We start from the raw sequence: 17,896 nt of genomic DNA, 5'->3' as shown, positions 1-17,896 counted from the left end.
GGAGTGGGGTGGCCCATCACTGCATCGTCTGCGATGGTTTTTGCTTTTATTATGTATGTATAGTGGAATATAGGTTGCTGTGGTTTTCTTGAATTTAATTGGTTTTATTGCATGTTGTTTTTAATGAAGCAGAATGGGCCCGCTTGGCATTCCCACTCCACTTGGACACTTTCCTTTTGGTTATAGCTGTCGCCAGTGGGGTGGCCCCTCCCTCCCGCTGTGGATTAGAGCTGTATTTTATTTTGTATTCTTTTTTGTAATAAACATTGTGATCCTGAGGGGATAAGTTGCCTCCGCCCGTCCTTTACTAAACAGGATTCCATATTGGTAGGATCTGGGTGCTTAATTAAGGTAATCGCCCAGGAAAGAACCATTGCCTTTCTGGGTCACTGGACTTTAGCGCACGGTCACATATTGTTGAGGCGGGCAGCTGCAGCTGTGGCCATAAAGTTGTTGGTGCCTGTCGTGGCGGTAACCCCCGAACTTGTTGGTGGACACCAGCAGTAAGGGATGCCGTCAAGCTGGAGAAGGAGTCCTATGGGTCCTTTTTGGCCTGTGGGACTCCAGAGGCAGCTGATGGGTATCGGCAGGCTAAGCGGAATGCAGCTTCAGTGGTTGCTAAGGAATGGGGGTTTGGAGAGGCCATAGAGAATGACTTCCGGAAGGCTTTGAGGAAATTCTGGTCCACCAGCCAGTGGCTCAGGAGGGGAAAGCAGTGCTCCATCAACACTGTGCACAGTGGGGAATAGGGCAGCTGACCTCTTCTCAGGACATTGTGAGGCGGTGGAGGGAAATTTAAGAAAGTGCAACACCGCCCTTGTGTTTGCATGCATATTCTCATCATATGCATATTGTAGAATTAGTACAAACAATGTTTATGTTCTTATATTGCTTAGTATTTGGGTTGTCAGTTATATTTCATAGTACAGAAAGACCGTTTGTGTTTTAGTAGTACAGCTTTACCTGTAAGCGGAACTTTGTAGGAGTTGTTTAGTGTTCCGGGGGGAATTGTTTGTGTGTGATCGCTCGCTGGCCCTGGTGTGGACGTAAAACGTTCGTCTGCACTGGTGCTAGAGCGTTCAACAGTCTGTGATTGTCCCGCAGATTGTAAAGTGTTGTCATCTCCAGTAAAAGGAAGCTAAACGTTATATTCCTGGTCCGGAGTGTCTTTCATCTACACACAGCATCCAAAATATATCCTGTTAGCAAAAGCTAACAATTGGTGTCAGAAGTGGCTTCACAGTCAGGATTCAAGACGGAAAAGAACAGCCTCTTCACGTCGGACTAATCACTGGAGCAAATCCAAGGTAGTGAATCGCAATCAAACTGCAGTTAAGAAGAAAAAAATAAATAATCAAAAAGGTGCAGCCTTAGTCCTGTGGGCTACCCTCAGCGGCTAGCAACAAGTGCAAGCTACAGGACGGATGAACAGCTACACGCTGTGCAAGTGGCAAGCTGCCAAGCAAATCTACACTGCAAAAAGTGAGGAGCATGAGAAGATTTGACTGCACTGTAAAAGAAAGAAAAAAGGACTAACAAATAAACTTAATCAAAGACCATTTCAAGACAGTACATTTTGCCACAGCGGCTGGACAGTAAATAAAGTAAAAAAAAAAAAAAAAAAAAAAAAAGGAAAAATGGATGAGAATGAGGAATTACTGGGAGCTACAGCCGCATCCTTAGATCCAGGGCCTCCACCTTGGCTGCAGATGTTATTGGACCATCAGACCCAGCAGTTTAAACAGCTGCTGACACCAGTTCTCCAACATGTAACAACAGAGCAAGTAGGAGCAAATAAAGCCACATCCGCTCACCCAAGCAGCCAAGCCCCAGATGCTGCTGTTCTCCCCCACCCAACTCCTCAAGAACTGACAGAACAAACGAGCAACAGGTCAGATCCACCATTTGCAGCAGAATTAGAAGTAATTCGACAGAGGTCACGTAATTCAGGTCCTTATGCTTCAGCTACACACAACCCAGCTGTACGTCGCAGAGATGAACAAGTGCCCCAGCGCTCTGTCCCAGCCCGCACAGTTTCACATGACACTTATGACACTCATAACTACATTGGAAACCATCCTGACAGAGTGCAGCAACCTCCCTGCGAAGTCTCCAAAATCAAGCTTGCAACTTATGATGGCAAAGAGGACTGGGACTCATTTCTACTGCCCTTTGAGCGTCAGGCACGGAAGTGTGGTTGGACGGGGTTGCAGCGGGTGGATAAACTTCATGAGTGCCTACGGGGAGTTGCCATCCGTTATGTTTGCTCCCTACCCGAACACATTCGTGAAGACTACACTCTCCTTAAGGAGCAGCTCACTCAACGGTTTGGAGTAAAAGAACCACCCACAACTGTTCGCAGGAAACTGGGAGAGGTGCGCCAGGGGAAAGAGTCACCAGCAGAATTTGCAGAGGAAGTGCGACGACTAGTGAGTCTGGCATATCCTGGAACAGATTTGGCGCTACAGGATCAGCTTGCCACTGATGCCTTCTTAAAAGGACTAAAGAACCAAAAAGTAGCCTATGAGGTTATGAATCGAGACCCACAATCCCTGGCGGAGGCACAAAAGCTAGCAGAAGCCCATGAGCACAATTTCAAAGCAACTTTGGGCCGAGAGACTGAAACAAGAGCAGGAAGGGCAAGACGTATTTCCTGGGCAGATGAAGAAGAAAGCTTAACTGAGGACTTTTGTCCTGTTTCCCGACGCTTACAAGGCCCAAAGTATGTAACAGAGGAGCAGTTTAAAGTGCTCATCGACAGAGTAGAGCAGTTACATCTGAAGCTGGAACGTCTCCAGCCTGTGGTGAGGGACTGTGGAGGTGTGGCATCTGCATATGCTGGCAGAACGCAGGAACAAGAGCCTGATAGGAGATTGTCACTCCACCTACCTGCTCAAAATCCCAAAGTGCGACCACCTAGCCCAAGTCAGCTAGCCAAAATCACCTGTTTCCGCTGTGGAGAAGCAGGTCACATCGTCAGAGAGTGTTCAAGGTCGCCTAGTCCAACTCGCCAGAGGGCCATTCCCCGAACTACATCTGAAGCTGTCAAGAAGCCAGCAAACAAGGAGGAAAATCCTTTAAGCCCTCAGCTTGGACGCACTTCCAAAAGAGGTCCTAGTTTACAAATCGAAATGACAGTGAATGGCCTACCTGTTCAGGCAGTTGTTGACACTGGCGCAGAAGCCACAGTGATATCTGAAGAGGTTTACAACATGCTTCCAATGGAGGCACGGAAACCTCTTAATGAGACGTCTCTCCGTAATGCCGGAGTTGGGAGTACAATGTCTGCTTTGGGTGAACTGGAAGTGACACTGGAAATTGGGAGCCGCAAGTTCAAATGGAAAGTCTTTGTTGGTCAAATACATGACTCTCTCCTCCTTGGCCTCGATGCAATGCAAGCAGCTGAGATGACAGTTTTTGCTGGTCGCCAGGTGTTTGTAGGCAAAGAGCCAGTGCCCGCTCGTGTCGTTAAAGGAGGTGGTGAGGATTACTCTGTGGCACGTGTGCTTTTGGAAAGCAACATTACCCTGCCCCCTGAAAGTGAGTGTCTTGTGTGGGGTAGAGTTGATAAACCAAAACCCGGTCTCCCAGCTGTCCTGGAGCCATTAAACATAACTGAGGAGGTCTCATCAGGAAGTGTTGCCACCTACATGAACTCCAGAGTGCCAGTGAGGCTCTGTAATCTTTCAAGCACCAAAGCGTCCCTGCCCTGTGGGGTATGTGTTGGCATTTTGGTTGAGACTTTCCCAGATGATCTCTTTGTCATGTATGCCTCTGAAAACAACGAGCAAAAAAGCATGACAGATGAGGAAAGCAATAAAACAGCTGCTACAAAAATTGGGCGCGTGACAAGAAATGCAGTAGATTTACCAAACCACCTGCAAGCCCTGTACACATCAGCTAGCGAGGCTCTTAATGAAGATCAGCAAGCAGGACTGATCGAGTTGCTTATAAAGTACCAATCTCTTTTTGCAGCCAATGATACAGACCTGGGCCACCTCTCTGCTATTAGTCACAAGATTGACACTGGAGATGCTAGGCCAGTACGTCAGCCGGTCCGACGGACACCTCTTGGGTTTCAAGATGAGGATGAAAAGCACCTTAAAGAAATGCTGGAATCAGGAGTTGTTGTGCCGTCATCCTCTGAGTGGGCGTCACCGGTCGTTCTCGTTCGTAAAAAAGATGGTGGTGTGCGATGGTGCGTGGACTATCGGCGTCTGAATGCTATTACACTAAAGGATGCATATCCGCTGCCCAAAATAGATGAGTGTCTTGACGTCTTGGGGGAGTCCACTGTCTTCTCCACTTTGGATCTCCAGTGTGGATACTGGCAGATTGCTGTGGACCCTAAAGATCGCAGCAAAACAGCATTCATCACCCGCTATGGCCTCTATGAATACACCAGGATGCCATTTGGCCTCTGCAACGCACCTGGTACATTCCAGAGAGCCATGGAACTGGTCCTTCGAGGTTTTCAGTGGAAGACACTTCTCATCTACTTGGATGACATTATCATCCTGGGAAGAGGGGTCGAGCAGAATCTGCAGCACCTGGCTGAGGTTTTTGAACGTCTCCACAGTTATGGGCTGAAGCTGAAGCCAAAAAAATGTCAGCTGTTGAAAGACAAGGTCCTTTTTCTGGGACATGTGGTCAGTGGAGAGGGGATAAGCCCTAATCCAGAACTGATAAGAGATGTACAGGAGTGGCAGCCCCCCACAAATAAACAACAGCTGCAGGCTTTCCTGGGACTATGCAATTACTATCGCCGCTTTGTACCAGCCTTTGCTGAGCTTGCTGCTCCTCTTAACGGCCTCCTTAAGAAGACAGCAGAATTCTTTTGGGGCGAACCACAACAGGCAGCTTTTGTGAAACTCAAAGAGAGACTGGTTACTGCCCCTATTCTTGCTTACCCAGCAGCTGCAGGCAAATACATCCTGGACACTGATGCTTCCAGTCACAGCATTGGCGCAGTACTGTCACAAGTCCAATGGGGGGAGGAAAGAGTTATCTCTTTTGCTAGTAATCACCTCACTCCTGCACAGCAGAGATACTGTGTAACGAGACGAGAACTGCTGGCCATTGTCAGATACACAAGACAGTTTCGTCACTTTCTCCTTGGAAAAAAGTTCCTCCTCCGAACAGACCACTGCAGTCTTGCTTGGCTCTTCCGTTTCAAACATCCAGAGGGCCAGTTAGCTCGTTGGCTTGAAGAATTGAGCCAATATGACTTTGATATTGAGCATCGCTCAGGCCAAAGGCATTTAAATGCAGATGCACTGTCAAGGAGAGATGTTGAAGGCCTAGGACGCTGTGACTGCTACCAAGCAGGCAAGCAAGTAACAGATCTCCCATGCAAAGGGTGCTCACATTGTCAAAACCTGCATGAGCGATGGGCCCGATTCGAAGAAGATGTGGATGATGTTGTGCCACTGGTCATCAGACAGATCTCTGTGCAGGAGGTTGAAAACAATGGGGAGGGACAGCAGCAAATGGAAGTTGATCCTCCCAGTTGCAAAATAAACTGGTTGCAACCCCTGAGTCACCAACAGTTGGTGACAGCCCAAAAGGAGGACCCAGTACTCTCTATTTTACATGGCTGGAAAGAATCGGGAAATCTTCCAAGCAAAGAGCAAGTTGCAATCGAATGTCCAGCAGTGAGGAAGTACTGGCTCTGCTGGCCACAAATAGAGCTTCATGAAGGGGTTCTATATTACCGCTGGGAGAGTGTTGACGGCTGCGGTCCTTCCTTGTTGTTGATGGTTCCTGCTTCGCTGCAGGAAGAGGTCATGCAAGCTTGTCATGACCCCCCACACTCTGGGCATTTTGGAGAAGCAAAGACCCTTCAACGTCTACGACAAGCTTATCACTGGTACAGCATGGGAAGTGATCTTCATAGGTACATTTTAAAATGTCCCCCATGCAAAGCCCGGAAATCAAGCAGTCCCATGCAAAGGGCCAAACTTCAAACTTACCAGGCTGGAGCACCAATGGACCGGTTGCACTTGGATGTATTGGGCCCTTTTCCCACCTCATCTACTGGAAACAAGTACATCTTGGTCATCATGGACCAGTTTACTAGGTGGGTGGAGGCATTTCCAGTCCAAGACCAAAGTGCAGAAACAACGGCCAAAACACTGGTCAACGACTTCATCTCACGTTTTGGAGCCCCCTTGGAGCTTCACACAGACCAAGGTCGTAACTTCGAAAGTGCACTGTTCAAAGAGGTCTGTCGGCTGTTTCAGATCTCCAAGACCCGCACTACACCATACCATCCTGCTTCAAATGGACAGGCGGAGCGATTTAATCGCACACTTCTTCAGATGATCCGCTGCTATGTCGACCAAGATCAGAAGAACTGGGATGAACATCTACCCCTACTAACAGCAGCGTATCGTAGTGCCCAAAATTCTAGTACTGGTTTCTCACCCAACATGTTAATGCTGGGAAGAGAGGCGCATCAGCCACAGGATATTTGGCTTGGAGTGGCAGAACAGAAACACAGTGGGAAAGAGCCTCCAGAGTATGTGCACAATCTTGAAGAGAACCTATGTAAGGTCCATGAGGTGGCTCGACAGCATCTCCGTACTGCTCTACTCAGGCAGAAGAAGACTCACGACTTAAGAGCTCAACAGCACAACTACAATGTAGGAGACCTTGTGTACATAAGAGACAACACAAAAAAGAAGGGGTTTAGTCCTAAGTTGCAAGCCCCCTGGAAAGGGCCATGTATAGTGAAGGCCCGTTGTGGACCTGTACTGTATGAGCTCTTGACTCAACGTGGAAAGAAAGTCATGCACCACGATCAGATAAAACCTTACACCAGTGATGTGATCCCCACATGGATAAGGCGACAAAGACATCTAGCTCTGCCAGAGAACCAGGATGCAGTCTTTGAGCCCGAGGAAACTATGGTTGTCCATAAGACATTGTCTGCTGACGATATCAGTGACAATGGATCAAAGTTACCAGGATTTGTGCAACGGGACAGAAAAAACAAACGTCAAGTTGCAGCACGTAGACGGAGACTCTCCACTCGGCATCAGCAGCAGATGGAACCACATACTTCATCTGATGAGGAGATGCGACGATCAACGGTGCGAAAAACTCTTCGAGGACGGAAGATACGAACCCCAGCTCGATATCAGGATGGTTGGACTGAATGACTCTTTAAAATAATTAGGACAACTAAATAGTAATGTCAAGTTGTAGGCAGTTAAGTTCAGGTAGTTCCTGTTAGGTTATTGTGGGTAAACTTTGACCCTTCATTTGGTATGACGCCGAAGAGACTCGGTGTGGTTTAAAAGGGGGGGTAGTGTAGAATTAGTACAAACAATGTTTATGTTCTTATATTGCTTAGTATTTGGGTTGTCAGTTATATTTCATAGTACAGAAAGACCGTTTGTGTTTTAGTAGTACAGCTTTACCTGTAAGCGGAACTTTGTAGGAGTTGTTTAGTGTTCCGGGGGGAATTGTTTGTGTGTGATCGCTCGCTGGCCCTGGTGTGGACGTAAAACGTTCGTCTGCACTGGTGCTAGAGCGTTCAACAGTCTGTGATTGTCCCGCAGATTGTAAAGTGTTGTCATCTCCAGTAAAAGGAAGCTAAACGTTATATTCCTGGTCCGGAGTGTCTTTCATCTACACACAGCATCCAAAATATATCCTGTTAGCAAAAGCTAACAATATTCACGAGGGTTTTTCTTATATTGTACATTCCATTAAGATTATTATTGCCTTTAAAGAGAGAGAGGTTAAGTGATCATTTAGGGAAGAAAAGGAAAAAAAAACAATAAAACAAAAAATAAAAACTCACTTGTCTTTAGTTTACTTCTCTACCTTAGTGCAGTCCACATCTAGTGCTCAGAAACACGTCTTTGGCTGCAGCTAGCTTGAGTAGCTGCTGGTTTGGACGGTTCAACTCTCCCTGGCTGATTCTAGGAGTGTTAAGTGGCAGAATGTTTGTGCACATAATGTTATTTTTCTTACAGACACAGATAAGCCATCAAGACCCCAATTAACATCAGTGTTGGTGGTGTGGTGGGAAGAGAGAGAGAGAGAGAGAGAGAGAGAGAGAGAGTAAGGACCTTGCCGTGATGTTAAGTACAAATCACACAAAGTTGAGGGGTTGAGGAGGCCATGGAGTGGAGGTGAAGTGTCCAAGGGAGAGGAGAGGGTGGGGACAGAAAAAAAAAAATAAGAGGAGGAAGAAGGCAGAGTCCCTGTGCTCATTAGCTGGCTCGGCTAGGCTGGGCTAGCTCATCAGCGTTGCCATGGCAGCCATCAGCTGGTCAGGTAACTGTGTAGTTCTCTGGAGTTGATGCTCAGGACCACACCTGAGTGGTTGCCTTCAGACAGGTGAAGATTAGAAACAGACAAGCAAATGAGAAATGAGCTGAAGATAATCCTGACATGCCGATGTTCGCTCATGCTAAAGCTGTCCTGTGAAGTTTTCTCATCAAAATGACTCAAATCAAATCAAAACTCTGACTTTGCAGACTCATGAATGGATAGCCAATTAATAACTGATGTATAATGTTTACAAAAGGTCAGTAAAATGATCTAATGAGCAAATCCAAACAACTAAAACCAACGCAGTGGGTGGAACAAACATCTTCTGGCAGGTTTATGATGGTAAAATGCATAAAATGAAAAATAAAGTCAGGTGAGTTTGGATTTGCTCTTCTGATTAAAGTTTCAAGAAAGAATTGTATTAAAACATGCACAAAGCACCTTAGCTTAATTTTCATGCAAAATTAAATGAAAAAAAGAGCAAGTTTACTAAAACTGTTGGTCACACTGAGATGTAGTGGCAGGTTAAAGAGCTCCTCCATTCTTGAATCAAACCCAATCAGACATAAACTTTGACTTCAAACCATTCTTAGTTCTGCGATTATGACAGAAGTGTGTGTGGTTGTATTCAGAATAGGGGTACAAGTCATAAGTTTGGTCACAATATAATATTATATTGATTCAAAGGACAACATTTTTATGATAGTTGAAATCACAAATTCTGTCATGATATAATTTAGATTTGACTGAATTTAGGAACCAGCTGTTGCGATGAGAAGATTCCACGTTTGGATAATTTAATTTTCATCTAATTAGAATAGAAAATTGGGTTGTTAGACCATAGCAAGTGTACACAATTCCACCTGTTCTTTCTAACATGTCTCACAAATGTTTACTGTACTGATGTTTGATTTGATTATTTAAATTAGGATTCAACTATTTATTTAATACTATTTATTTATTTACTAAGTCATGTTTACATGTTCCATTACAAATGCTCACAAGACAAATGTGAAATAATGAGATAAAGTAAAAATGCTGCTTGTATACTTGTTTATCTTACCTATCACACCCCATTTCACACCTACTCTTGTGAGTGTTGCCATGACATCATCACAAAGCTTTGGTCTGTTTATAGATGAGTTGCTCAGAATAAAAACACCTACTAAGTCGTTTAAGTGGTTCTGGATACTCGGTGTGTTGAGTAGTTTTGAGCACTTCTGGTATGGGATGAGCCAGAACTTGTGTCCATAGATAGGGATGACATGGCTGACAGGTAGTCATTCACACTGATGAATATCTTAAAAATCACCATTTTATTTGTCAGGGAGATGTGAGCCCCCTCACACACTTGTCTTATGTGATGTAACAGAATGTTCAGTGGATTTTTTTTCTTTTTAAAAAAGAGATTGTAAAAAATTTGTGAGAAACTGTCTCTTTTATTGTTTGTCTTGTGAGCATTTCTCTGTGCATCCAAGTATTCAGATTAAAAATCTGATCACAATAAAAATGCTTCATGTAAACATACCAATCAGAAAATTCTGATCTGATCACACTTACTCGGATCAAAATTTCATTCCAATCGAGACGGATAGGTTTAGCTGATTGTTGTTCCGATGGATGTACATAAAAACACATTCCAAAAGTGTAAGTAGAAATTATCTTTACTGCGTGTGCCTCTTATGTCAGCTGTACTTCAGTCTAAAGTAATCCTACAGTGTAAGTTACAGCTTGTGTTGCATTGTTCGTTTTAAAAAAGAAAGAAAAATCTTACGTTAGTGGAAGACAGTTACAGTGTTTGTTTACATCACTGTTTCTTCTACTGCTTCTTCCAGAAATCAGACAATTCTGCATGTCCACATGATTGATTCTTTATGCGATGCACATCGTTGCTGTCGGGCACAAACCTTCTATGTCCAAAACTGTTGTTTTTAAAGAAATGAATAAAACTGTAAAAATGTTTTTTGTAATAATGGACATAATGTCATCAAACTTGGTATTGTGTTTTACATTATATATCTTTGGTTATATTTTTGTAAAACTACAGACAGTTAAAAAGGGTGACCAATAGTACTGATTTATGAAGGGGGGGAAAAAAAAATAAATAAATCACGAATTTTGGACATAGGAGGTTTGTGCCCGACAGCAACGATATGCAAACATGATTACTGGAACTATGCATAAGTGTTGATCAATGCATTGTTAGACCCCTTACTGAGAATATATAAATCCATAACCAAAAAGAAGTGATAGCAGTCTCTTTTACCCCTCCACTACATCCCTGAGCGTTTCATGGCCATCATTAGCATCATAACTGTATCATATCTTTTGTCACTGTCATTTAATAATGCATGTATTTTAAACTTAGTGCCAGCTGTGAAGCTCTTTATCAGCTATTAAGGCACACTGATTGTTGATGTTTCATGTTTTGACGTATTTGAACAGGTTTAACTGTGGTGATGACCATAAAACACCCTGTGACCAGCTGGAGCTGGAGCTCAGACATCTTTACCAGTGATATAATAAAAAAGAAAAGAGTAAGGTCCTCCAGTACCTTGGTGTGTGTTAGCTGCTGGTGTTAGTGGCTTGGGTTTTAGTAGCAGTGGTTAGTGGTAGTCCTTATAAGGGATCGGAAGGCGGGGCTACCTCCTGCGTTACCTAGAGTCTGCGAGTCCAGGTCGTCGTCGATGAACTCCTCGCCTTGGATGATGTGCTGCGTGTCTTCGCTGTGATTTACGGGGCTGGTCATCTCCTGCTCCTTCTCATTGTGCATCTGGGCGTAGACGTTGCGGCTTCCAGGAAGCTTTCTGAAAAACAGTGGGGGATAGGCATCCTCAGTCCTAAGCCAAGGACTGTGGGATTTGTTGTTTTCATGAGATGGGGCTGTGGTTTGGAACTGCATGTTTTAATTCAAGTGACTTTTCAGTGAGTATTTGTGTTTGGGACTCAGGGGGTGCTGTTGGTGAGATGCTGGTGTAAATAAAAGAAAGCATGCAGTTAAACACAGTATCATACACAGGCAATAAACACAGGATTTTCATGCAAACTAAAAGGGTTAGGGCATAACACACAATACACAATAACAATTAGTTAATCTTTTGATTAAGAGGTAATATTGAGTTAACTAGCAAGTTGGAATGCTGGTAAATTTTGATTCATGACTAATCAAAATTCAAAAGAAAAAATAACATGTCAACAAAATGTTGTCTAAAGAGATTGAATAAAAGGATAGTTGTTTTGTCTTTGAACCTCAATTAAATATCAGATTGATGTCAATAAATTTAGTACACATATTCAGAATCCACAAATCTGTATTCAAAATTTGTAAGAAGAAAAGAAAAAACAAACTCTTCATGCTTTACAAAGGGCATACATGGATTTTTATTTTATGTATATATATATACATTAATAATTACTGAGTAGCTCGTTCTGAAAGAGCAGTTTCCCCTTGACCATCACCTGATGCACACTCAGGATGGGGAACTCAAGATGATCTATTGGTTTCCTTAGCCAGACAACTTTTTATGAACTGGCATTATGTGGACACACACATTGGACTAATTTGATTTTTTATTAGTTTGATTCAGTTCAATTAAACTTGATTTTAAATAATCTGAAAGTACAATTCAGTACAGGTACAATAGTCCAGTTCAGTGTACCTTGGATGTGAACTGGAACCATATGAAAAAACTAAAATAATCTCAAATGCATTTATGTTCCCCACAGGATAAATTTGATACTTTGAGGAATACTTTCAAGTCCAACTTTAATGTATCCAGTACTGAAACAAAACATTATTTTCAGTGCTAATCAAAGCACGCTAGCATGCTAACACACCAAACCTTGATATCAAACACATTTAATCCTGTTTCATAACAGTTAGCATTTAAACATTATAATTGTGTGCATAATAGCAAACTAATATTAGCAAAAGCTCCTTGAGTGCAGCCTTAAAGTTGTTAACATCACTAACTTCAGCTGGCAAGCTTCACAGTTGAAAGTGTAAAAAAATAATTTGCATGTTTCACTGATAAAGGTATATTGCTATCCACATTACCAACTCTTGTTTCTAAGGTTTTAACACACTGCATAACTATTTAAAATCATGGAAGTAAGCATGCAAAACTTGCAACTGTGTACATATTAGCATGCTACTGTTAGCAAAAGTCCAGTGCTGCCTTACAACTGATAATGCAGCTGAAGATTAATTTTAGCTGAGGTTCACAGTAAAATTAGTAGAAAATAATACAAGCAACTAACATTTCTGATAATGCTAAATGAGTGGGCTGTTGACTACATTGCCTACTCTTACCTATTATGTTTTGCACACTGTAGAACTAATTTAACTTATAAAAGTCAATATGCAAGCATTGCCAGCGTGCAAATGTTAGCATGCTAATGTTGATCATGCTAATTTTGGCTGTGAAGATATTTTTTAGAATATGAAGGGTACAAATGAAATAAAACTACTACATAAGCCTCCAGTTTAAAATGATTTCATTTACACTTTATTAATCATCGAAGGGAAACTATGACGTAATTGTGATTGTAAAGATGGTCTAGTGCTTTAGGTTTTTCATTAACAATAAGAAGCCTGCTGTATCGTCATATTTTAGTAATAGGATACAAAATTGTTTATGTAGAGTCTAAGAACTGAATCATACCCTAGTAAAACATAAAAGAATGGCATCATCATGCCAGTGATGGATGCCAGTGTAATTTATGTGGGCTGACATACATACAGTATTTCTTTAACAAGTTATAGCTCACCTTTTGAACTTGTAAAGGATGAAGGAGCCGGTGGCAATTATGCTGATTAGGAAAATGACAGCGAGAGCCCAAACACCCGGACCTCCAGCTGCTCCATGGTAGCCTGCAGTGATAGCAGAAAACACAATATCAGTGTATCAGTGAAGAGTGCATCTTATTGTCAGAAAAAGAGATAACATTTAAAAGCAGAAATATAAGGATAGAAGTTACAAAAATAAGAACTAAAGATGCCAAAAACAATTGAAACTAAAGTTTTTCTAGAATCATCTCTCCACAGAGAAGCAACACCATTCTGAACACAGTGAAGAGTAATCAGGTAAAAAAAGTAGAGTGTGGCATGGACAGGAGAAGATTTTGATTTGTTGGGAAACCAGGAAAAGGAAGGACGCAGGGATTAAATTTGACAGTAAAGTGATGAAGTTTAATGCTTTCAAATGGAAAGCTGTATGTATAATGTTGGTGAACGCACCATTTTCTGTTGTTGAAGGTGATGAGTCATTAGCAATTAGACCTATTCATTGGAAATAAATCAATAGCATGCAGTTACCATTTAAATATTTAATGACAGTTTTAAAAAGCTGACCATACTGGAGCATTTCAGCATACCTGCATTTGGGTCAGCTAGCATCACCAACACTCGCTGACCGCCTCGGACCATGAAGCTGACGTTTTTGTCATTGAAAGCCTGCACGATGGCTGGAATATGCTAAGAATGAGAAAGAAATATACATTTTTGTATTTTTCTATATATTTGATAGAAAACTGTGGAAAAACTGTGATTCAGCCTTAACATTCTCATTGCTGTGTACAGATTTGTGGATCTGTTTTTACCTTATCTACAAAGACACTCCTCTTGTCTGGTTTGCTGTCCAGTGGGAGGACATATAGGTCTGCAGGGGTGGGAAGGCCTGGTTTCACCACAGTTACCAGAGACTCCAGAGGTATGCCTGTGATCTGAGGTTGTGGGGTTAGAATAAGTTTAATGTTTTTGCATTTACAATTAATGTGTAGTGCAAACCAGGTCACTAATACAGTAATCCCAAACCCAGAATAATCACCCAACCATGAGGATTCTCAGTGATAAGTCTTTTCAGTCTCTTTTCAGTTTCTTATATTCTTATTAGCAACTTAATAAAATAAAACAAAACCTGGATAAGCCCAGTGTGTAATGTTTTTTTTGTCTAGCACATTTACCAGTGAAATTAAACAGCAATATTGAGATGGGTGAACACTGGGGAAAGTTTAACAGCTAAAATGTGTGAGCAAAAAGGAGCTTGAAGACTCAAATGGACAACGCACATGAAAACTAAACTATTTAAATTTTTCACTTGGATTTTCACTTTGCTTGATAAGGAAATATAATATAAGGTGTTTCTCTCTTGTAAGCAGTCTTTGTCTGCTAAATGACAGTACTAAAATGATGAGTCATATTTTCCTTCTTTTAGCCATGCTAGTAGCATGCTGTTTCTATCGGGTGCTTTTTATTTTGAGATTAGAAGCAGCAAATAAAATATAATTTAAATTTTGTGTCCCCACCATGATAAACTGAAAGAATGCTGGTTGTTTCGGCCCAACACTGTTATCAGGTCACAATCTATTTGTTTAATTCAGATGCTAATAGTGAACTTACTGAAGCCAGGGGTGCAACTACCAATTCTGTGTGGGGTATGCACACACTCGCTCACCCCAAAACAAAACAAAAACAAACAAACAAACAAACAAAAAAAAAAAAGATTCACAAAATTTTGAAACAGTTTACAGTTCATCATTTATTAATCAACATAATCGCATACATACTAAAAACTGGGACTGCTGATGACAAAGTCAATGTTACCACTAAATAGTTACACGTCATGCCTCTACACTCACCCATTTGTCAAGAATGACGTCAAATGAAATAGACCGTGCTACACTGTTTTCGATAGAGATCACTGCTGATCGAGTGATCATTGCTCACACAAGAACAAAGGTATGTTTTGATAAGTTTCAGTTTACTAAAGGATCTCTCTGCATATGTGACAGTCAGAGGCATGGTCAGGAATACTCTAAAGGCTGCTGTCAAGTCGGGGAACACCAAATCAAGATTTTCCAGTATAAGGTAATGTAACATCTCAAGAGATTTATAACCTTTCAGTAGAAGGCTTGCTAGGTATATTTCTTGAATGATATCCCTGGAAACATCACAGGCAGCCAGAGCATATCTGGTAACAGAGTCCTCCAGCTCAGCTTTTGTCATGTGCTCCATTTTAGTCATGAATTTAAATTTCTCAGACACAAGCTGAAGATCGCAAAATCTATCAGACAACTGCTGTATGACCATATCAACAATTAATTGACATTAAAAACCATGTACCCAAAGTGCGCCTCAGGGTCCTGCTAGCTAGCACTGGAATTATCATCTCGAGACCTCTTTTGCTTTCTGACAGATCTTTGTTTAAATTCTGGATGAGCATTGATTTCATTGGCTAATCTACATGCAATTTCAAGTGACTTCTGAAAGCCCTCCTCTCTATACTTAAGGAAAAACTCTTTAAGAGAATCGATCAATCTAATGGCTGTTTCCATTGAGACAGCTGCTGCTTGTAGTGCCTTGCTTGCAAAGCTGATCTCTGACAATAAGTCATACCAAACCAAGAGGCACAAAAGGAACTCCATTCTGACAAACTCGTCAGACAGTGACTTCACCTCTGTGACAATTTTGCTGTCACCTGCCTCTTCCTCAAGCTTTTCTAGTGCGTCTAGAATCCCCCCCCAACTGCAAACGTACAGCTTTGACAGTCTAGCTTTGCTTCCCACCTGGTGTCACTCAGAGGCTTCAGTGTGACATCAAACAAAAAAATTTTGGAAAACCCAAATAGAAATATATTTACTAGAACATCAGTTAATTGTCAGTTGTGGCACAAATTGATGATCAAATGTCCTGCAGTACAAAAACTGCCCCTCATGTTGCATGTTCATGCTAAAAGCAACATTAAGTTTATAAGTAAATATTGTAAAATATAAATTTGAATTTGAAAATGATACAATCCTAAACTACATATCCACTTACAGGAAATAGAAACAATAAATGACTGTATTTGTCTTCATATGATACTGATTAATTAGAAGTAATTATTGCATACAGAGTTCATCACGGCTCTTTTCTCTACAGAAAACTGCCACTCACAGAAATAAACTGGAGTGCGATACAAAGATTTAGTTTTTTGTTAGAAGAATTTTGGAAAGTTAAATGAGGGCTGAGAATATTATTCATATAAATAACAGACTGGAAGAACAGACATACAGAAGAAGGCGATGCTGGTAACCGACTAAGTAAGAGGAAAGGAAAAGCATAAAGAGAACTTATTAAAAAACAAAGAAGGCGCTTGAAGAGGAGGCGGGAAATGCTGAAAAATTTTCAGATATTTTCAAATCCTCCACCATCTAAACTTCATTCTATTCTATTCTATTACTCTTATTGATGATGATCATATCATTTACACATGCCCAAAAGCTGTTAGATACAGAAAATGCATATTTCAAATAATTTTCCCCCTTTTTTTTGCCATGCTGTTAGCTAAAGCGCTAGAAAATCCCATGACACAATTCTCTTGGATTTCATTACTTAAAAAAAAAAAAATCTAATCTTTCTGATAGCAGGCATGTGTGGCTTGAGTTTTAGCTCACTGAAAATTAAATGTGGTTAACTAGTGTCTTTACTGAAAAATATTTAATATAAATAGGTATAACATTAAAATGACTCAAATAATTTTTAACTGAATTGTGATTGGACATGAGAAGACTATTACTAAACATGAAATATTTTACAAATAAACACTGAATTCAGCTGGTCAGACCTACCTTAGTCAGAATTTTGTTGACCACCTGGCCGATGTCATCTCTCCACTCTGGGATGTTTGGATTGAAGTGGTCCAGGTTTCTGCTGAAGCTTAAAGGGATGACCTGGAAGTCATCTAGAGGACAAGTTAACAATCACTTCAGTTAGGACGCAAAATACAAATCACAGTAGAAGAAATAAATTGGTTACAGATGTCTTTAAGGTATTTATTCTAAATTTGTATTAGCAACACAAGAACCGCAGATGTTGACGCATGCTGCTTGTTCTGAATGGACAGATGTGCACTGCTGGCAGCCATCTTGGTGGGAACATATGTTGGGAAAGTAAACCAGCACGTGTTTGGACATAAACAGATGGCAGTAGTTTTCTAACAGGAAACATAATTCAGGAACTGACTCGTCTACTGAGGAGAATAGGAGACACAAACCAAAAAAGCCTTTGTATGACATAAATCTGTTTATCTGTTTATTTTGTGAACAACTTCATGCCCAAAGATTTGGGCCCAAAATATATCTCTTTACACATATTTAAGGTATTTCCTTTTTGCATTCTTTCTGTCCAGTAGGCAGGCTTAAACTTGATTTTTACTTGTGAAAAGTTTAAAATCTGACTGAGATTGAAGGAAAATTCTGAAGCTTCTTTCAGTATGTCTTACTGTAGACTCTGACGGTCCGTGTGTCCTGAACCATGGATCGGCCGTTGGAAACCTGGACGGTGACAGAAATCTCTCCGGTCTCTGGGAATCGAGTTAAAAGGCTGTTCTGCAGGGTCATTGTCGGCTGCAAGAAAAACCAAATACTGTTAAATACAAACAGTCAAGATTAACACAAATAATGAAATGTCAGTGTGCTCTTTAAAGCTGTAACAGTTGTATATATAAAAGCTTTATGTATATGAAATAAGCCATTTCTCTAAGATCCACAGTAAAAAACTTTCAAGACACTGCTTAGCCAACCCCCCCCCCCCCCCAAAAAAAGGTTACTGCCTGGATTTTATTGAACA

At 41.3% G+C, this 17,896-nt stretch overlaps 1 protein-coding gene across 1 annotated transcript; it reads right to left on the bottom strand.

Annotated features, from left to right (window-relative positions):
• Positions 1 to 7,692: 7,692 nt before the first annotated feature.
• Positions 7,693 to 17,667, bottom strand: LOC121639334 (VPS10 domain-containing receptor SorCS2-like). Its single transcript, XM_041984495.1, has 8 exons — positions 17,550 to 17,667; positions 16,897 to 17,009; positions 13,888 to 14,010; positions 13,663 to 13,762; positions 13,526 to 13,567; positions 13,057 to 13,159; positions 10,945 to 11,093; positions 7,693 to 8,342 (listed from the first exon to the last, which is right to left on the bottom strand). Exons 1-8 carry the CDS (start codon positions 17,665 to 17,667, stop codon positions 8,278 to 8,280), a joined length of 813 nt encoding a protein of 270 aa, XP_041840429.1. The 3' UTR covers positions 7,693 to 8,277.
• Between the last annotated feature and the right edge of the window lie 229 nt (positions 17,668 to 17,896).

This window comes from Melanotaenia boesemani, chromosome 5, assembly GCF_017639745.1.
Source record: "Melanotaenia boesemani isolate fMelBoe1 chromosome 5, fMelBoe1.pri, whole genome shotgun sequence".
Taxonomy (NCBI): Eukaryota; Metazoa; Chordata; class Actinopteri; order Atheriniformes; family Melanotaeniidae; genus Melanotaenia; species Melanotaenia boesemani.
Note: the sequence above shows the minus strand (reverse complement) of the source record. Positions and strands in the feature narration are given on the sequence as shown.